Source organism: Plectropomus leopardus, chromosome 14 (assembly GCF_026936395.1).
Source record: "Plectropomus leopardus strain MGB_pleo_1.0 chromosome 14, ASM2693639v1, whole genome shotgun sequence".
Taxonomy (NCBI): Eukaryota; Metazoa; Chordata; class Actinopteri; order Perciformes; family Serranidae; genus Plectropomus; species Plectropomus leopardus.
In genome coordinates this window covers 10,458,101-10,479,743 of record NC_142189.1, presented here as the reverse complement: position 1 = coordinate 10,479,743, position 21,643 = coordinate 10,458,101, and the positions used below count along the sequence as shown (strand labels likewise).

Sequence of the window (21,643 nt, the reverse complement as noted above, 5' to 3'; positions counted from 1 at the left end):
GTCGGAGTGCAGAGCACACTTGGAGCAGAACAATAAGGTGCATTGAAAGTGAAACTTAGCCGTTCTTTCTGCTTGGTCTAAAAGTCTACTTTCTTTCACAAACAGCTGCTCCTCCCACACATCAATCTTATCAGCTCTGAATGAACTGATAGATCAATTATCCATCCCCTGAGTCACAAACTACTGCTGAGAAGAAAAAAAACTCAGAGATGGCGCCGCCTGCGCTCTGTTCACAGATCTGCAAAAACCCCTGAATTTAGAGAGGGGACACAGAATGATACAAAGGGACACACAGACATTAAAAAATTATTTGTGTTTTTACGGGTGACCAATGCTATTTGAGCGTACTTTGGTTGTATGATGCAGGTAAAAATCCCTGTGGAGAGCGAAAGAGGTAAAACGCATCGACCAAAATTTTTCTAATTTATGCATTCATTATGCAGATATCCGTTTATAGAGATCGCCTGTATTTTTTTCTGGACCTGTCTTAAGTTGTTTTTCCACCTGTAAACCATTAGTGGCACAAGGAAGAGGAAGTCTTAGCCTGGATATCCACTGGGTATACTGGAGATATTGGCCTTTGGCCCTGGTGGCTTTATTGCTATCAGACGATAGCCGATGGGTTTCGAGATTGTTACCTTGGGCCAAGAGCTTGTACACAGTCATAAAATAAGAAAATCTTTTATTTTTCTCACAGTGGGGAAATCTGCACTGTTACAGCAGCGGAGGGGATGGTGCAGTAATAAAAAGCATCAGCAAGATATAATGAATAAGTACATAGAAAGAAAAAGAAAAGTACAATAAGACTTGACTCTATGGTTGAATTCACATTATTGAATGTAGTAGGTATTGATATTGCACAGTTTAGTTGCACAGTTCACTGTGTTTAGTTAGAAAGCAACTCCTGGTGAAAGTCTGCCTTAGCTACAGCCAGTTATTGGCAGTAATCATGAAGGACATCGTTTACTTTTGTAAAGGTTGTTCAGCTCTAGTTCTACTCCCAGAATATCTTGCTGCATGAAGACCTCAAACTAGATGAGACTAATTCAGTTTGTGATTTACAAGATGAACATATACGAATGTACACTCAGTGAACGTATAGTAATCACATTAATTAGATGCTAGCAATTTATGAAAACTGTGAGTCACATTACACAGAGAATTATTATTATGGTCATTGTTTAACCCCTGGCTGTCTGACAGTGTGAAATTATGATTATGACGATCCTAAATAACCAAACGTGATATCAGTACATACACAATTGCCTATTTGTGAGATGGATAACAATGTAGGTGTTCTAGAAGAAAAGACCGAAGTGTGTGTAAATCTAATAGATTGTTATCAGTATCGACAGCAAACATTGATCAGGTGAGGACTTACTCCAGCTGGCTTTGACTATATGCCATGATAATGTTCAGCACAATTAACTAGAAACACTTGGCATCGTTCACCCAACGTTCTCAAGAAGTTTCTTCATAAAAAAGCACCCTCATGCAAGTTGTCACAAAGACTGTGACTTTCACCAATGTTTTCTTATCTTGGATTTGTTCTCAGGCAAGTTCAGAATCAACGCACACTCAGGACAATTACACACATTTTAGTGCAGATATGATTGTGCAAAATACTTACTGTATTTTGTTTAATTCTACAGTTCAGTAATATTATATGATTTAAATTACAATCATATTTTTAGCATTTATTATATTTTCTTACTATTTTTTTTTCATTATTTTACGTTTCCTCATTTTTCACCCTTTTGGAGTGCCTGGATTTCCTTCCTGTTTATTCCTGTTGGTTCCCGTTTTCCATACAAGTGTGTGACCTATATTTGGTTACAGTCTACAGAGCAAACACTCATCTTTCTGTGTTTTCATAGTAGGATATTGTGGATTGAGGCCAATTCATCCTAACTCACCTATGTTTGTTATCTGGTATGACTTTTTAGCGCTGTGTGACATGCACCCAATGAGAGCCCTCTTCCTCATCCCGCGCAACCCCGCCCCCAGGCTCAAGTCAAAGAAGTGGTGAGTGTGTTTCTCCAACACCATCAAAAGCATGAAAATCAGCTCAGACATACATCTGATCCCAGCAGGTTTCTCATTTGCTTCTTTGCTGTACGTGTGTGTGTGTGTGTGTGTGTGTGTGTGTGTGTGTGTGTGTGTGTGTGTGTGTGTGTGTGTGTGGTTTCAGGTCGAAGAAGTTCCAGTCGTTCATAGAGAGTTGTCTGGTGAAGAGCCACAGCCAGAGACCCAGCACCGAGCAGCTCCTCAAACACCCGTTCATCAGAGACCTGCCCAACGAGAGGCAGATCCGCATCCAGCTGAAGGACCACATCGACCGCACCAAGAAGAAGAGAGGAGAGAGGGGTGAGGAAGAATGTGTGCCGTAGACGTGCACATATGGATTTAAACGCAGATGTACATGTTGATTTACACACACATGGCGGAGGAGGTGGAGTGAGTGATTTATTGAGTAGTTAGGCTTGATAGATTGCAGCTGGTAGGAGTTAGCTGTCGTTAAAGGCGAATTTCATCTATGTATACAGTCATTAAAATGATAATGTATATCACGAAAATGTTATCATTTTAGTAATTCTAACTCAGTGTTTCTTTGGATTATGTGACGCTGAAACTCAGTTCTAACCTTACCCCAAAAGGAACTAAATTACTATTAACTTTCCTCTACATGACAAATGCATGTTTTAGTTGACAGTTTAACAATTAAAGCCACCCCATCTTTCACCTGTTAGCTTTAAATGTCAAGCAGCGGTGTAGGAAATGTTGGTATGCGTTAGCAATAACTTAAAGGTTCATTTAGAAGGATTTAGGGGCATCTATTGGCATAAAATATTAATACTATTAAATAGTTTATAATGACCTGAGAATAAGAATTGTTGTGGTTTTGTTACCTTTATATCTGTAGAATAGACCAACCAAACACTGCCTCAAATAGGGCCATTTGCATTTTTGGGTCGGCCACTGTAGTTCTCTTACACGCTTGGCATACGGCAGAAGTTTCAGTTCCCCAACCTCACCTGTAGATGCTAAATCTTACACACATTTGATTTTCTCCATATTCCCCAGGCCCCACTGAATGACTGAAAACCACTAGTATCAAAAACAGGTTTCTATTTCATGATAATTATTACAGCAAGTGCAGCCGGCCCACTCATTACATTACATTCAGTTTGCGGCTGAAGTGCTTTTCTTTCGCTCTCTCTCTCGCTCTCTTGCACCCACGCATGCACACACACACACACACACACACACACACACACACACACACAATCACTCATTGTACTTTAAAAAAGCCCCACAAAACTCATCAAGGGTGCAGGGGCAGACATAATACACTTTCAGATGCGCACACAGATGCAAATTCTCATGCACATGTGCCGTCACAGTGAGGCAGGAAATAAAAGTGACAGACTTCCATTCTACTCCACCGCAACACACAAACACATGCTGTCTGAGTGATGGACTGACACTCGCACACAGGACTGCGTCTGTAAGAACCACATTAACCGCTTCAAGAAACAACCCACTGCAGGGCGGACGTCGTGATGATGTATAGAAATGTCTTGTCATTGTGGAGACTGTGGCTTTCTCCAGCTGTCACTTTGTCACATTCGGAGGACAGGTCTGCGTGGATGTGTCTCAGGAAGAGCCGGGCCGCCTTAAAAATCGTTATGCTTTAAGCCCCGTTTGACTGAAAGAGCTCCGAGCTAATGTTCTCCACCTCGCTACACACAGTAAAATTACAATTTATACTGTTATTCAAAGCGTCTAAAAGAAAATGCCTTGAAGGAGTGAGGATCTGGGAATGCCAGAATCGTGAGCAGTTTAGCAATGAACAAAGGTAGTTTGATTAAAAAAAAGAAAAACGTGAAGTAGAATGGCTTTGCTCTCTGCTGGTTATTACCTGACATACTTTAGTTTTATTTTTTTCTATGATTTTTAATCTTTTAAATATTTTCTCTCCTCTCCTTCCATCAGATGAAACAGAGTATGAGTACAGTGGCAGTGAAGAGGAAGATGAAGAAAGAGACATGGGTGAACCAAGGTGAGTGTCCTCAATAATGTACAAACTTTTATTCCACTTTTTTAAATTTTTTTTTCCACTTTTCTTCCTCACAAACACAAAATCATCCTGCCCTCTCACCTGTCCCTTCACAGCTCCATCATCAACATCCCCGGAGAATCCACCCTGAGGCGGGACTTCCTGCGACTCCAGCTGGCCAATAAGGAGCGCTCGGAAGCGCAGCGGCGGCAACAGCTGGAGCAACAGCAGAATGAGGAGCACAAGCGCTTACTGTTGGCTGAGAGACAGAAACGCATCGAGGAACAGAAGGAGCAGAGGAGGCGGCTGGAGGAGGTAAGCTGGAGGTGGTTGAGGAAAGGGTCATTTACCATGACCTTTGTATTGTGGCCAGCAAGGGCGAATGTGCACCAGTGAGCCAAATGACACATTTTTATCAGGAGAAATGTGATACAGCTTCAGAAGAGATGCCATTTTAAAAAACATGAAAACTATGAAAATCCAAAATAAAAACAACAATGGAAACATGCTGCTACTGAAAAACACATGCGGCCAAAACACATACAGTAACAGCAAACAAGTTGAAAATACGGAAATGATGCAAAGTCAAGAACCCCAAATGCAACATATTTTTTATTCATTCGTTAAAACATGTTTTAAAAAACCAGGTGGGACTGAACTTAACTATAAAAGAAGTAGTGCTGATATTGTACTCTGCAGAACGTTTTCTTTTGCTGCAAGTGTCCTGTGTAATTGTTTTGGATTTTCCATGTATGTGTTCGTGAATGCAGCAAGTTACTCCTAATAGGACCGTTGTGGTGAGTTTGCCTTTAGGAGCCACCATAACTTTGACCTTTTTAAGAACATTCATCTACAGCCGTAGCAAACATGCATGAGTATATAAGTTTTTAACATGTGTTGCCCAAACTTACATTTACACACCAAAAGCCAATAGAAGCTCTCTGTTTGGCTTTCCATCCTCTCGTCTTTTAAACACTTTTTTAGTGTATTTGCAAGCATAATTTGTCCAGTTTTGGCAGTTCAAACTTACAAACTCACCATTTGAGAGGCTGCAGTAGAGAGAAGGAGCGGTACAGACAGACAGACAAACACACACACACACACACACACACACACACACACACACACACACACACACACACACACACACACACACACACAGTGAGAGAGCCTTTCCCCAGTGTCCCTCTCTTAGTTCCAGAGAGCAGGCTTATAGAAGAAAATCCTTAGCCCATAATCTGTGCGCTCTCTCTGGGTTCCCACCAGGGTTTGCCTCCCAACGCACGGCTAAGCACCATGACTCGACTCAACTAACATGACCCTTCCACTCAGGGCCAAGTGTGTGTCTGTGACTCTGCGTGTGAGCAAACACATGTGTGTTTGTGCAAGTGTGAATGTTTGTATTTTTGTATCCTGTGTGAATGTGCTATTACGTTTCCCTCCATTATTAATACAAGTCATGAAGCACTGGGGAAGAAAAACATGCAAAAAGAAAGATGATCAAATGAGTGCACATATCAAAGATTCAGCATGTGTGTGAGAATCTCTGCGAAGACACAGTTTCTTAATTTGTGTGAAAACATGGTGTTGTGATCCTTAATCTTCTCGTGCTTGTGTTCTACCGACAGCAGCAGCAGCGAGAGCGCGAGCTGAGGAAACAGCATGAGAGGGAGCAGAGGAGGCGCTATGAGGAAATGGAGCAGCTCCGCAGAGAGGAGGAGAGGAGGCATGCAGAGAGAGAACAGGTTCATATGCTTACTGTAACACTATATTAAAACACACAAACTGTATGAAGACAGTTTGGTGGCACAAAAATGTGTCACATGAGGACAACTCGAGTCCAGAATCCCTAATTTGCCCTTTCTGTTTCTTTTTATGGTAACATCTTCTGCTGTTTTCCTGAGTCACTCTGATTCTACTTGTCTCCTTAAATTACTTTCTAATGTTGTTGTTTTTTTTTTAGAATTTCAGTTTCAGACACAAAGAACTCAGACATTTTTAACAGTCGCGCTATGCTTTGTTTTTTTGTCCCCATTTGTTCGATAGGTCACGTTCTTCCTCTCAGATCCTGGATCTTACATCCAAAAACACTACTTCATCCTTTCTCTCTGATTATGTTCATCCTTTGTTAACCATATTTCAGTCAAAATCAAGTAAAAGGTTATTCCAAAATTTTAAATATTGCAGAAAAAACCCACACACAAACAGATGGATTTTTCTCCATCAGTTGTCTTAAAGAAAATTAAAGGAGAGATCTTAAGAAAAATAGAGCTAAGACTGAAATAGCTAAAAAAAATCCCTCAAACCTTTGTTTTAAGAACTATGATCATTTCTAGCTCTTGTGGTGCAGACACAATAAAAATGATGGTTCTTAGAACTATGACTATGTTCTGCTGTCCGAAAACGCCTGTTGTCAGGCTGAAAACTGTTGTCGCACTAGAAATCTAAATATAATAGATTTTGTAATGGGACCTGTATGGCGGTTCCTTTTTCTACTTTTGTTCTGATCGTTCTGTATCTTTCCTGCTTTCTTTTGAAAAATCTCTCCCTCGTCCTCACATTGAACTTACTGCTATTCTGCTGTGTATTTTCTGTCTGTCCTGGTCTCTCTTTATGGCTCTGCTGCTCTCCTCCCACGCTTTTCAAGTGTTGTGGAAAGATATATTCAAACCTCCTTTTTTATGTCCCTGTCTCTTTGTCATTTTTTCTTTGTAACATATTACAATTGTTCGAGAACGCCGCCTCCTTAGCTTCATCTGGCTTCTGATTCTCATCTTCTCTCCTCATTCACAGCCACCTCAGGAGATTATCTTCTCTGTATCTCTTTCTATCTCTGCCTTTCTCACTCTGTCTGTGTTCGGATGTTCAGATTTCCTGATTCTATTTCCATCTCTTTGTGCCGACACGCTGCTCAGGAGTATATCCGTAGACAGCTGGAAGAGGAACAGAGGCAGTTAGAGATTCTCCAGCAGCAGCTACTACAGGAACAGGCATTACTGCTGGTAACCACAGCCCTCCCACGTGTTACTACTGCTCCCCATCTGTGCTGTGCGGCCCCCCATCCCCCTTGCATGCACCCGAGTGGCAGTTGTACAGAGAAACTGACTGTGAGGGGATCCACAGTCTGAGTCACTCAACCTGTTAGCTACACGTTTGAGGCAAAACATGAAGCAGAAAACAATGAATTGTTTATCTCTAATGCTTGTGTTGCATTTATTCATCTCACTGATTGCATGAAGCGTACCATTTAGTTTGGCTGGATCTCAAAGGATTCCCCAGAGGGTGCAGAAAAACAGTTTTGTCAGCCCCAATCATGTTGGCCCACACAAAGTGGGAACATCCAAGTGAAAAATAGGACGTTGTTATTTCCCACAGAGGGTTTCTCTCAGTGCCCCAGTCTTATCTAGGGCAACAGTTTTGTGTTTTATTACTGCGAGGAATCTGTAGTATGTCTTGTAGTATTTGTCCGCTGCTCCTTGTATCCTATTTGAAAGGGACTCTATTAAAGGAGAGCATGAAAGGAAACCTTTTGAGATCCAAGCCATGAAAACTCCAGAGGCCATGGCAATGACTTCACGCACCAAAACCCAGATATGTGTTATTGTCTGAAAAATGGCGTCTTCCCCTTCCTTCCTTGCTGCCTTTATCCTTCCTTCCCTTTCAGCGCATTCCTTCTTCTCCCCCCTTTTATAAGATTTACTAAACCTTATGTCAGTAAGGTAAATTCATCATCCTCTTTATCCATCATCAACCTTCCAGTTGTGATCATAATTGTGAAAAGTGTGTTAATTTTGTATACCCATGATTCCAGTTGGCAGTATTTGTGTTTATCAGTTCTGTTTTACCTTGCTTTATGATAAACAACATTAATAAATGGTAAATCAATATTTGATATACTTTGAAAAAAGGTGTTAACAATGACATGTTCACTAATTATTAGTAGTAAACTTTGTTTATAGAGCAGTTTTCATACAAGGGATGCAGCTCAGAGTGCCTCACAATAAAAATGCAACACAAAAGCAAAAAGACAGAGTGAGCAATCACAAGACAGTCATAAGTAATGCTATGATTTATGTCATTTTAACAGTATATTCTTGCACACATTGTATCATTTTATATTACCATATTAAGTATTTCATAAATGTATACTGCACAGGATTTTGGCTCGCCATCTAAAGTGAAGGTAAAAGCCAACCGCAGATTCACTGTCATTTGGCGTTTCACTGTTGAATATATGTTTTTTCGGCACTTTCTCTCTTGGATGCATGCTGCTTACTGTCTGACATCTGATTGTTTTTTTTAAAGTCCAGCCTAGAGCTTTGATTCTCTGCCCAAACCTTTTTTGGCATGATCATAGCTCTACCCTGACCTCACCTAAGCACTGTAGGGGGTACACACCCATTAATTTTCTGAAAACAGAAAATAAGAAAATAAAGGCAGAAGACCTCTGCCAAAAAATACACTGCCACACACTTCTAGTGGGTAATAAGTGATGATTGGGAGGGATTACTGCCACACAAGTTTTGTTTTTTTTAGAAGAATCCTGCTTAATATACCTGTAATGGTTAATAAATAAAAATAAAACATGGTGCACTACACAGTATTTTGTAACTCCACAATTATTAACCAAACAAATGCTTGATATATGAAATGTTATTATGTGTGCAACAATAAGCTGTTAAAATAACATTAATTGTTACTAATCATTATTAAAGATGATTAGTAATTGTGTTATTGCAACCATTTATTTGCAATTTATTAATGATGATTATTATGAAGTGTTACCACATTATTGATTAATGCATGTCTCAAATATAAGAATGAGGTTGCACACATAGTATTTGCAAATAAACACAAAACAGAATAAGAGCTTCCTCTTCTGGATAACCATTTAGAGCGTCCTGAAGTAGCAAATCTGGAAAGTTCCAATAAATGCTGAGAATTATATGCAACTACTAATTTTCCCACCGCTGATCACTGATTAATTTAATTTTTTGCAAAAATCACTCACATGTTTTATTGTTAATCTTTGTGTCTCCTATCATCTTATCTTATCTATCATTCCTCCTATACCAAACCTTGTGTCTTTTCATTTTTCTTTCCTGTTTCTCATCTCTGTCCTCCCTTCCACACACACACCCCTCTCCCTCTTTCCCTGCAGGAGTACAAACGTAAACAGGTAGAGGAGCAGCGTCAGGCGGAGCGGCTCCAGAGGCAGCTCCAGCAGGAGAGAGCCTATCTGGTGTCTCTACAACAGCAACAGCAACAGCAGCAGCAGCAACAGCAGCAGCAGCAGCAGCAGGAGGGGAGGCAAGCAGAGAAGAAACAGCTTTACCATTACAAAGATATCATCAATCCTAATGACAAGCCTGCCTGGGCTAAGGAGGTAAGTCCAAACATGCATGATAGACAAAGACATGCATGCAGTTATGAAGATGTGAGGAGTTACCCTGGTAAAACCATTCTGATAACATGAGCTCAGCATTATGGTTCTCTCTCTGTATCAGTCTGAACTTTCTGCTGCCCCAAAAACTTTCAGTGGGAGGTAGTAACTACGTTTTCAGCTAATCCTGATGTTAACACTAGCGTCTGCTCGTCTATTACACAAATATGTTTTCAGTTAGAGAGTAACGATCTAAAAAATACAATGTAATTCCATTTCTCGTTTGTATTTGACATGTACCTCGTTGACAACAATCCCCATGATGTTTTTACGATACACTTGTGGTGTCTGCATATTTTGGCATTTCTCATTCAGCAACCAGCTGCCTCTGGACCGCTGAATACCAACTGGCAGCGTCTTCATGTGTGTCTAAAGCATTTGTGAACACTGATTTGCATGGCTGTGTTCCTAAGCGTTGTAGCTCCTCGTATGAGGAACATCTTCTTTATCATCAACAGAACCAGTAGTAAATCTTTTGCAAGTCAAAACTCTGCAAGTGCATCCTCTTGTTGTTTTTTAATTGTTGTTATTAACTCTATTTCTGAATTAACTTCACTTGTTGCTGTGTTTAGTCTGTTTATGTTAGAGTTAGTGCTTGTTGCTGCACGAGCCGCCAGTACTGTTTTGAGAGCAGCGGCCTGTACGCTACATCATCAACTATAACTCAATCCATGATTGCCCCGACTACACTGTGGTGAATTGAAATTGTTTGACTTGGCAGAAAGTCTGAACTGAGACAGGGAGACAAACACAATGCTGAGCTCCCTGATCAGGATGGTCTTTCCAGGCTAAGGAAAAGTACCAGCTCTGTAGTGCTCTAAATATATACATGTATTTGTGGTGATCGTGGTTTGGAATTCAACCCCTATTGTATGTTAAACACCCAGTGGCCTTCTTGTGTTGTTGATATCTTATTCAGCAGGTCGTACTAGAAGCAGCGGTCCTGTTGGAGACCTCATTTTTTGTATCGGAAGATATTTGACATTTAACACGGCTGCTTCGATAATCACAGTGTGATGTCTCCTTCCTTTGTTTGTTTTGTTGCTTACCCTCCTCTGACTCTGACTCCTAGGTCCTGAAGCAGCAGCATGTTCAGGGTAACCCACCCCGCCCTCAACTACGACATCACCAATCATTCAACCAACCGGCTTCATCCCCAGGCCATCAAGGCCAACACAGAGCTCAGGCACCTAGGCGAACCCCGTCCCATGGTGCCCAGCTCCTCCCCACCCACCTCCCACATATCCGTATCTCACTAGACCCCGGAGAACCCCTTGATCCGGGGCTGAAGCAGGAGATAAGTCAGCAAGTCAGAGAGTTCAGGGCTCAGAAACTCAGTCAGAGGGGCCGCAGCCCGGGGCCCATCCAGGAACAGGGCCAAGGGCCCAGTAAAGGACCTAGTAAGAGTCATAAAGAGAATTCCAATCAAGGGCCAGTCAGCCAGGCAATTCCAGTGCCCAACCAATATCCTATGGGTCCTAACAATCAGAAAGAGAAACCCAGAGACAGGCCTCTCTCTGCCCCGAGTCAGGCAGCCATCCAGGTCCTCCAACCTCACCCTCAGTCCCCAGGACAGGTCCAGAGACCCCAGTCTGGATCTAACCTTGCAGTCAAACTGGTTAGTGATGATTTTTGCGGCAGGTTGCTCTCACCTTGCAGTAGAGTAGACGTAGACGTAGAACTGGAGTATCAGGGAGGGTGGAAAGACATGAGGCCAGCTGGCAGCCAAGAGACCCTAATGGTGCCCTCTGACTGGGAGGTCCCAACATTTGGCCCAACTGACCCTTTCTCTCAATCCTCCCCTGACCATACTCCCTACTCCGCCTTACCTAGACACGGGAGATCCCCCTCACATGAAACATACAGATGCATTGATCGTCGTCGCAGCAGGTCGTACTCACCTTGCTTTAGAATAGATGTAGATATAGAACCAGAGTATCAGGAAGGGTGGAAAGAGATGAGGCCAGCTGTCAGCCATGAGAGCCTTATGGTGCCCTCGGACAGGAAGGTCCCAACATTTGGCCCAACTGACCCTCTCTCTCAATCCTTCCCTGACCATACTCCCTACTCCGCCTTACCTAGACAAAGGAGCTCCTACTCACCTACCTCCAACAGTTCCAGTTTTCTTCAGGTCCCTGATCCCAAGCAATTCTTCACACCTGCTTCTGATAGTCACAGAAGAAGGAGTATGGTGCAGAATATAAGAGGTAACTCCTCTATGTGTGACCTTAGTGCATCTGCTCCGGCAGACATACTCAAACAGAACCTGGCTGAGTGCAGAAAAATGAGTAGTTGCTCCTATGAAGGCTTGCGATCCATCTCTTTGACCAGTTCAGCTTCTCAGTCCAGCCTTTCTCCCCACACCTCTCCACAGTTCTCCCCCACATCCTCAGGCTCGTGGTCTGCCGATACCTTTTCCCCTGTATTCTCTCCAGACACTCTTGTGTTCAACAACCAGGCCCCCATTCCCCTCCACATCTCAAATGCCTCTACTCCTCGCTGCTATGGCTCTCCCTTTGGATCCCAGACCCAGATTAATGTCAGATCTGTTGAGTGCTAGACCATTGTCGAAAGCACATGTATAGTAAAATACACACACACACACACACACACACACACACACACACACACACACACACACACACATTTTTTTAACTTCTCTATTTGTGAATAAAATAATACATTCCTGAGTCCCAAATGATGAGTTTAACCATATCAACTACATGCTAAACTCCAACCCATATCAAGTAACTTGCATCGCATATGTTACTGATTGATATCAAATTAATTTGTATCAAATTTGCTTGATATCTGATGAACTAAAAATTTACTTTATGTGTGGTTGCTTGCCCTGGAAAAATTCATTGTAAAATCTAAATGGGAAAAGAAGGCCCCCTCCACTCAAAGATATGTTCTTCTTCTGTTTTAATACCCTAAAATGTCTGAACTTGATTATAAAACTGTGCAAAGTTTGTCACTAGAGGTGTTTGACATTCCTCTATTGTAGGGGACGATGTCTGTGCACTTCCCTAAAATCTGAGTTTTTGGGTGTAAACCAGACCAATGTAAACACAAAGTAAAATCACAGTAGATATTATTATATGTTTCACAGTCACTTACACTGTGTCAGCCACTGCCACTTAGCCAACAAGCTAACAAACAACGTTAAAAAAATTCAGACGCTAACTAAAAAAAAAAAACTACCACAAGAATCATTGTGATAACTACGTCGAACAAAAGAATTAGTAAATATATTTTATTTTATTAAAAATGTCTGGAGGGGGAGTTTAAACATTAAACTGTAGTCAAAAAAAGTCCTCACAAAGATAAAAGTCAGGAACACACATTCATATTAACAAATATTAATGTACATTAAGCTCTTTAAATATGTCTTCATTTATCTTTACAAAGGGTGTTTTTTTAATTCTATTCTTTTTAAGTCTATTATTAATATTTTTTGTTTATGATTTTTCTTATAATGTTCCCTACTGGGACTGAGATCCAGAGGAGAGGTGCTGATATTTAGGGAAAGTTTAATTATCACCCTGATCCATATGGAGCTTAGTTAACCACAGCCAAGCCCCGACCCCCGCCACCTTGTCACCCTTATCACCCAGTGTCCCACAAAGCACCATTACAAACCTGCTCCTAGCCACATTGGTGTTGATGTCATCTGGGAAATCCACCCACCGCAACTTCTCTTTAGGTCAGTTAACCAGTCAATCAAATCCTGGCTTGGTAATGGGTGCTGGCCAAGTGGTGGTGATGGGATCCTTCTATCAAACCTGGACCCTCAGAGGACGCCCTCTGTCCTCCCTAATCTTTTTCTCTGTCCTTTCCTAGTGTAGAAGCGGCACTGACCACAATTAACTACCTCTGATGCTCTGTTCTAACCTCTAAGCATCTCTGACATGGAAGAAAGAGCTTTTGGGGGGTAGGCTGGCTGATTTAAAGGGACTGTTCACCCCATAAATAAAAAATACATATTTTTGTTCTGACCTGTAATGCTATTTATTAGTTTAGATTGTTTTGGTGTGAGTTTATGAGTGTTGGAGGTATCAGCTGCAAAGATGTCTGCCTTCTCTCCAATATAATGGAACTAGATGGCACTCGGCTTGTTGTGCTCAAACTGCCAAAAAAAGGAAGTGTGTGCCCACCCATGGACAAGAGTCTTGTGCTCGTGACAGCGCAATATGTAAACTTTAATGGCGTCCTCTTTAGCTAGTTAGTTGGCTCAGTTGTGCTAGGTTAGCAAGCAGTAGTTGTGAGCTTCCTTCTGCATTGTGATATGGTTGGTGGGTGTAGTTTGGCAGAAAATTGTTCCTAAATGAAACTGCTCACAACAAGGTTTGTAGTTTATCTTGAGTAAGCGGGTCTTGATTTCTGCAACACTCACAGCACAACAACCGACTGATAGATAGCACTACAGGTAAGAGGAGCAAAATGTGTTTTTTGGTTGGCGACGAACTGTCCCTTTAAGCAGCACTACCCAAAAGGTTTTTCTTCTATAAAGAGATCCTCTGATAGTAATCTCTCTGTCTCTTGAAGGTCGGTTGATGTTTAAGCTAACCTTGATCACGTACTGCCTCCACAGATTAAACTTGGATCATGCAGTCCTTCTCCTGAATCACTAAATATTTCTTTTTCATTGGTTCTTAGTAGCTACTGTTTGTCTACAACTCTTTCCTTCATCAGTAGCTCAACTAACAACATTTTTTAAAGTTTTCTGCCTTAGTTGTCTCACTGTAGTCATCTCCCTTGCAGGCAACTAACAAAGATTTGAGGAATGACACAGTATTGCATAGTTGTTCCGACCCAGGTCATAATCTTGAATAATCCGACTAGATTATGAGCTCATGTGGAATTATAGAAAGCCTCCAAAGGGGATAGTTCTCATTGCACACGCATGTTTACCTGGGGGGCAATTGACACTATGCCCTGCTGAGCCATGACTCAACCCTCCACCAAACCGTTGAGTAGATTGTTTAGAGTGGAAAAGTGTGATTTGGGCAGCTGGGAGCATTCCTCGGAACCTTCTCTCACTGCACAGCAGATAATCTGATAATCTGATTACACTGGCAAAGGGAGCGCTCTCTGCCTTCCTCTCTCATAGATATTTGGTGGTGCTGACGCATATGCCTACAAGTCAGTGGGACAGAATCACTCAAACTCTTGTGGGCGTACAAATCAAACATGGTTTCATATGTGTGGGCACATGTTACCTTTGCATGTCCTCGAATCTGTGATGTGTTTGAGTTGAATGTGGGGTCCGTTCAAGAAGATTAGAGATAATTCTTGACCTTTCACCACAGCCATCAGACGTTCTTACATTCCAACTGTATGTTGTACACAAACAAAAGAGTTAGACGGTGGGAACAAAGAAAGAAAAAGTGAAAGGAGACGTTAAGCACCTGCATACTGCCAGGTTTCCTTGAGCATTTCTGTGGAAGTCTGACTTTAAGTCAACTGTGACATTACGCAGACAGAAACATGTTATGACAAGAGCAACAAGATTCCTTTGAATCTCTCAGGGCAACTGTTTGTAGTATGATTCATGGAAAAAAAACAGCACGTGATGTTACATAACACAGCTGTCCCACGGTGTGATGTTAAGATTGTCTGGTGGCTTGTAGGGGTGCATGATACCCACTGCAGGTCAAGCGTGGTGATTGGTTGTGCTGTGTGCTTGGCTGTGAGTGACAGTGGTATGTGACCTGTCCCAGGTGGAAGAGCGATCTAAGCTGAACAGACAGAGCTCCCCAGCGCTGCAGCACAAAGTGTCCAACCGCATCTCCGACCCTTCCCTCCCTCCCCGCTCCGAGTCCTTCAGCAGCGGGGGCATGCAGCCTGCCCGCACCCCACCCATCCACCGTTCCATCGAACCACAGGTGTGTGTGAGTGCGTGTACGGAAAAGCAGGCATGGAAATGTTTGGTGTGATTCCTTATAACTAATGATGACAGACTTCTTGGCACCCAAGTACATGACTCCATATAAGTCAATCTTTCACTTTCATTTCTCCATCTCCCTTTGTACTCTCTCTTTCTATTTTTTCCTTCATCTCGTCATCATTTCCCTACTGTTCTTCATTTCATTCTCCTCACCTCTCCCTGTATCTTTCTCTGTCCCGTCACAGATGGCCCATTTGGTTCCAGTAAAGACCCACTCTGGTTCCATGTCTGGCTCTCAGTCTCTGCAGGATCAGACAGGCTCAGTTCTGAGTGAGGGCATCAGCGTGGGCTCCCCAAGGCCCGAGATGCCCCGCCAGAACTCTGACCCTACTTCTGACACCCCTGGAGCCCCGCTGCGTGTCACAGGCAGAGAGGAGAGGGATCGTGACAGAGACAGGGATCGGGACCGGACTGCCTGGCTGAGAGAGGAAGACATCCCACCAAAGGTCAGAGAATCAAGGAAGACTGGCAATCCAGAGTTTCTGCAGGTCCTTAAAAAGTCTTAAATTCCATTTATTCATCTTTTAATTTCTTTTTTTCAAATGCTACTGATACTTTTACTTATCTGTATTCTTATATATCTGTAATGCTTGTGTAAGAAAAAAAGATGATTTGACTTTAGACACCTTTACATGATGTGTTTTCTTGTAGGAAAAACATTTTAAATTTATTGTACGATTTTAATTTGTTCTTATTAGATTTAACAAATGTTGCCATGCAGATCACATTTCAGTGCTGATTACTTTGCCACAATGTTGCCCTCTCTAGTCGAGTGAGGTAGCTGTACTGATGTTGAAACCACAACACATGGCACTGTTTTGTTTGGTTTAATCAGCTTTTGCAAAACTTAAAAAGAGCTGCTGGAATTAAACTGTTGACTCTGATACAAGAGAAAACAAACATGATGTGACGTGCGCCACTCACATAACACTGGGTTCATTTTAATGAGACTTTGTTGGCATTATTTGATGTTGTGTATAACATCATAATCAAAAAATAACCCTTGCCGTGCTAGGGGATTAAGTGCTACACTGTACAAGTCATGATGACCCTCTGTCTCTTTGTTTGTGTGTCCAGGTCCCCCAGAGGACCACTTCGATCTCTCCAGCCTTGGTCAGGAAGAACTCCCCTAACGGAGGAGTGGGTCTCGGCCCTCGCACAGGCTCTCAACTCATCCGGGCGAGGTAAAGCTCATATTAGTACAATGTGTGCTCTCCTGGAGTTTAAATGAAACATGATAGGTTACCTTTATAGCCTAGATCAGTAATTCTTAACTTACAACCCATGGGCTAATTCTAGCCCAAGAAAGGTTGCCCACTGGCCTAATGAATACTTCGTAATTCACAATGAAAATAAATTTCAGTCACAGAAGGCAATTTTTTTTGCACGTTGAATGTAATAAGGTGCCAGAGTGCATAAAAAAGCATCAAAGTAGAGCTCTATTATTAAAAAAACAAAAGTACTAGAGGAGGATCCGTGGTCTGGGCTAAACCCTGAATGTCCTCAAATCCTAGAAATGCCTCTGTATACACCTGACCTGTGTGGGTCTGCTGCAACTGCATTTGCCTTGTTTTTTCATTTTATCTGCTAAGTATCATTGTTTGTTTTTTTTACTAGCCCCTGGCCTCCTGTCATGTTGCAATCTGGCCCCGGAGGAAAACAAGTTGAGAATTGCTGGTCTAGATAATCCTGTAGAACTCTTGCATTATTATTTATGCCAAAGGGGAATTTTTATTTTATTTTTTTAATTTGGCACAAATGCCCACTTAGATTCAAGAGTGAACTGATTAGAATTTGGTGGTCAAAGGTCACTGTGACCTCACAGAAAAACTTTGTTTCTTGGCTATGACTCAAGAATTCATTCACACTAATGTCGAATAGGATATAATGATGAGGTGCTGACACTTTCTGACAAAACAGTTTCTGGCCATTACTCAACATCATAACTCAGGAACAGAAGGGAACGAATTTGGTCAGAAACTGAATTGGTGAAACTAATCTTGGAAGTCCACACTGAAACTTTAATGACTGTATAGATCTTCTGTGCTTCCAGTTGAAAAATGTGTGCAAGTGTGTATTGAACAAATGCACTTAATACCTTTTTAATAAACTCCTTCAAAGTTTTCACTGCATATATTGTATGAGTCTGGACAGACTTGGTTGTAAATGCAACTTTACTGGTTGATTTTAAAACACTGTTTAGTGTCATTACACAAAGTGCCTCTGTACAGTAAATACTTTTACAAAGAACACGGCAGCTGCTGAAGTAGATAAAGATTCTACATTGGTGAGCAAAAACTATTGATGGCAGAAATTCCATTATACTTGGGTGTTTTTTGTACTGCAGGAGTTGCTGAGGGTTATCTAATAAAAACATGGCAATTCTGCAATACATTTTAGATATTTTATTTAAATACGCTGTATAATTTTAAAGATCTTCAAAATGAGTGAAATGTTTTCCTCCTGTTTCAGTAACCCAGACCTACGGCGCTCAGAGCTCTCTCTGGACGCCATGCTGCAGAGAACTTCCTCCAACTCGTCATCCTCCTCCTCCCCTTCATCTCAGGGAGGCTCAGCTGAGAGGAGAGGTACAAACACTCCCACAGAAGCTACAGAAACACACTTATATACACATGCACAGACTCTTGCAAGCAAACAATTAAAAACTGTTGCATGCACCTGCTCTTGTAAATGTGCAAACGCGCCGCACTAACAACCACATATGCTCACAGGGCTTCAGCGAGTTTCAGAGGCTATCAGTGGGGACAATGTCAGTCGCAGTTCTGCTCTGATCAACCTGTCTGATGTGCCCCGTTACTCTCAGCCTCTGGAGAGATAGAGGAGAGGAAATGAGAGAGGGAGATAGAGAAAGGCGTACGGGGAGGTGTCAAACAACAGGCCAGAGGGATATCTAAGATATGCATGGGTCTCCCCTTGACAAACACATGGCAGAGAGTGGGTGAAGTGCAGGAGGATCAGTTTTCCCTCATGTTTGTTGGATGTTATTTTGCAGTTAGGTTCATATGGCAGAAATATAAAAATGAGACAGATAGTAATAAGGTAGGGTTAGAAAAATGCAAAATTGTTTAAAAGCTATTTGATGATTAGCAATGTGCTCTTATCCATGACATTCTTATACACTGAGGGGGAAAAAATCATTTTCTACCATACTGAAGAGTTGCTGCGTGGCTTTTTGTGCGTCAAATAAACATAAAAATCCAGAGTTAAAGGAATTTTTTTTTAACCTGTGCCCTGCTTTCCAATGTTTCGTGTCAAAGTTATTAATAACAACATTTCTTAAAATTGGTTCAGTATTGTTCAAGAGCAGCAGCCAGGCTGAAATGTAAACACTCAACCTATGTCCGTACTGTCAATTTATGTCCACTGAAAGTAGTTTTTGCCACTGACAGCCTCAGATTGTTATTTGAAGTATCTAACAGCTTATAGAAAGGGTTCCTACAGAGTTAGACATTTTTGTTAAAGAGTAAGATCCTTTTTGTTTCACCAGAAACAGCCCCCAAGTCTAAATCATTACATCCACCAGACTCCATTTACAGAAACAGTGATTTTATTATCTGAAGACACACTTCATTTAAAGTCAACAGAAACAAAGTAAAACTCACAAAAAACATCTTTCTGTTTGTCTTTTCACTGTTCCAACAATCACCAACTCCAGTTTGGAAGAAATAAACCCTGAACTCACTCTGTTAGATGTGAAAATATGCTGCCTTTATGCACACTAAAGTTGCTGGGTTTTTTTTTACATGGAGTCTGACAGGTTTGGTTAAGGCGCTTTAGTAGTTGTTTCTAGTTATACAAAAAGGATGTAAAGCTTTATCCGTCCGAGGACTGATTAGCCACTGTTAAAAAACAACCAAGTGAGTCTTCAAGGACTTGTAGTTAAGGGCTGCACAACAGGCAAAAAACCCATATTGGGATTATTTTGACAGATATCACGATAGCAATATGCGACACGATTTTGGTAATTTTTGCATTAAATTTTTAATGAAAAAAGGATGATTATGTCATTTTTGCTGGGGTCTGTACCCAGAAGACACGGTCCCTTAAGTTTCAAATATCATATGTAGTGTGGGGAATCTCTGTAGAACTGCAATGCTTTATTCATGACATTATGTTGGGACACATTTTACCCTTATCAAAAAAATTGCACCTCCTGAGATGTGAATATTACACTTGGCCATTTTGTAATATTTATAATATTTCGATTATTGTGCAGTTTTAATGTTGGTCATGAGGTTGCAGATCCCTGCACAGTGATATTATAGCACATCGTCACAACAGGCTAATGCCGTTGAGTAACCTTAGCGCTCTTATACTGTATCAAAACATGCATGGAGCTCACTAGAACATGTTAGTCTAGTTAGGCTGATATTAAGCTGAGTTTAGTAAATCATATCAGTAGTAAATGTAATAGTGTCTCTTATGTTAGTTTAAAACAGCACTGAAACTGTATTTGTTACTTCCTTGCTCTGATAGGTCAAGCCAAGCAGGAAGGATCTCCTCCAGGAGCCAATCAGGAGGCAAAGCCCAAACAGGAGGAGGGCCGTGACTCAGCCAGACCCAGCAGACCTGCAGTGAGTCGCACAACACAGATACAAAAACATTCACTTCCTGTCACAGCATCTATCTCCTCTCTAGGAATCTTCAGGCCTCTTCTCCTTTTTTCCTGCTATTCATCTGCTTCTTTCTCTCTCTCTGCCTCCCTCTCTTTGTCCTCATTCTTCAGAGCTATAAGAAAGCCATAGATGAGGTTAGTGACACTCGAGTCTCCCTTTATTTTTTCCCGGTTTTCCTTTGCCTCGGTCTTCAGAGCCCCTCTTTTTCCCCCGGCATGGTGGAGTTAGTTTCACAAGACGATGATTTCTTTTAAAATATCAGAGTATAACAGCAATGGCAGTGCATGTGTGCTTCTACACACATACCTGAGAGAGTGTCTGTGGACGCGTGCTTGAGCGAGGTATGCATGTGTGAGCGCGAGTGTGTGTGACCTAAACTGCCAAGCACCTGAACAGAATCTCTTTTCCTGTTTCTCTGTTGTCACGGTTACTGGTCAGGAGGAGCTGGTAAGCCCACCGCATATGGCAGTCCTCCCCCACCCGTCTGCATGACTTGGTCTGATCCATTGGCTGGGTTGAATGGGGAGGGAAGGGAGGGGAGGAACCACGGGCCAGTTGGCATGGGGGTGATTGGTAGAGGGGGCAGATTGATGCTCCTCATCAAGCCTGAATCTCTTTGTCTCTCTTCTTACGACCCGTCTTCACGTAGTTGATATACTATTGTGAGCGAATAAAAGTGCTGATCTATGGTCGCTTATTATGTCACAAAATAAAATTTTAGTGTGGCTCAGCAGAAATAAGTGATCTCAGATCAGCAGTCTTGTTCCTGGTCACCTGCAGACCCGAAAGTTTGTGTGACAACAAATCAGTTGTCCTGTTCTCATGATGCTGATGCCCTACTCTTTGTCCCTCTCTGCTCCCCTCGTCTTTGTATGTAATTTTGGTCTCCCGGGGTTCTTAGACCGATGATACAGAGCTGATGAACTGATTGTCTCTTTCTCCTCTTCTGTTTCTCTCTTTAGGACCTAAGTGCTTTGGCTAAGGAACTCAGAGAACTGAGGGTAGAGGAGGGAAGCAGACCTCCAGTCAAGGTACGCAGGGTTTTGCACACATTCATTTATTTGTGGTGGTTCACTACAGTTAAAACATCTGCCGTCACAGATTGGTATCACATTTGGAGCTGGACCATTCATTAGGGGCACTAGAATATGTGGTTTACTTATTAATGCGCACCACACTCTCAGAGCGCACAGTGCACTCTGGACAGAGCAGCAGAATGCCAGGTGCAGTGAGAGTGAAACTTAAACATTAATTGCTATTACATTCACTCATCTTCTCATCAATCTGTTCAGCTTTGACCTGACTGACTAATCACTTATCCACCCTGTGACTCAAATGCATCAAACTGCTGCAGAGGAAAAAAACAACTAATGACGAGTTCTGCCTGTGCTGTGTTAAAGGACCTGCAAAAACATCTGAATGAAGAGAGGGGACACCGAATAATGAAAAAGGGACACATGCAAGATTTAAAAACAAGAAGTTTGCTGTTTTTATTCCTGTGGTCCTCATTAGAAGGATAATATAATACTTGATGTAATACTTGATCATCATAT

At 41.8% G+C, this 21,643-nt stretch overlaps 1 protein-coding gene across 19 annotated transcripts in view; it reads left to right on the top strand.

Annotated features, from left to right (window-relative positions):
* tnika (TRAF2 and NCK interacting kinase a) overlaps positions 1-21,643 on the top strand; it is an 81,723-nt gene that overhangs the window by 45,872 nt on the left and 14,208 nt on the right. For 2 of the 19 annotated variants that reach the window (XM_088087500.1, XM_088087501.1), the window contains exons 9-23: positions 1,947-2,025; positions 2,192-2,367; positions 3,997-4,063; positions 4,177-4,375; positions 5,689-5,805; positions 6,976-7,062; positions 9,222-9,446; positions 10,576-11,121; positions 15,227-15,391; positions 15,639-15,941; positions 16,531-16,637; positions 17,926-18,041; positions 19,951-20,048; positions 20,201-20,224; positions 21,053-21,121. In XM_088087500.1, coding sequence (XP_087943626.1) covers positions 1,947-2,025; positions 2,192-2,367; positions 3,997-4,063; positions 4,177-4,375; positions 5,689-5,805; positions 6,976-7,062; positions 9,222-9,446; positions 10,576-11,121; positions 15,227-15,391; positions 15,639-15,941; positions 16,531-16,637; positions 17,926-18,041; positions 19,951-20,048; positions 20,201-20,224; positions 21,053-21,121 — 2,378 coding nt within the window. The remainder of the gene's footprint in view (positions 1-1,946; positions 2,026-2,191; positions 2,368-3,996; positions 4,064-4,176; positions 4,376-5,688; positions 5,806-6,975; positions 7,063-9,221; positions 9,447-10,575; positions 11,122-15,226; positions 15,392-15,638; positions 15,942-16,530; positions 16,638-17,925; positions 18,042-19,950; positions 20,049-20,200; positions 20,225-21,052; positions 21,122-21,643) is intronic. The other 17 variants (XM_088087510.1, XM_088087505.1, XM_042500192.2 and 14 more) reach the window with 13 other exon arrangements.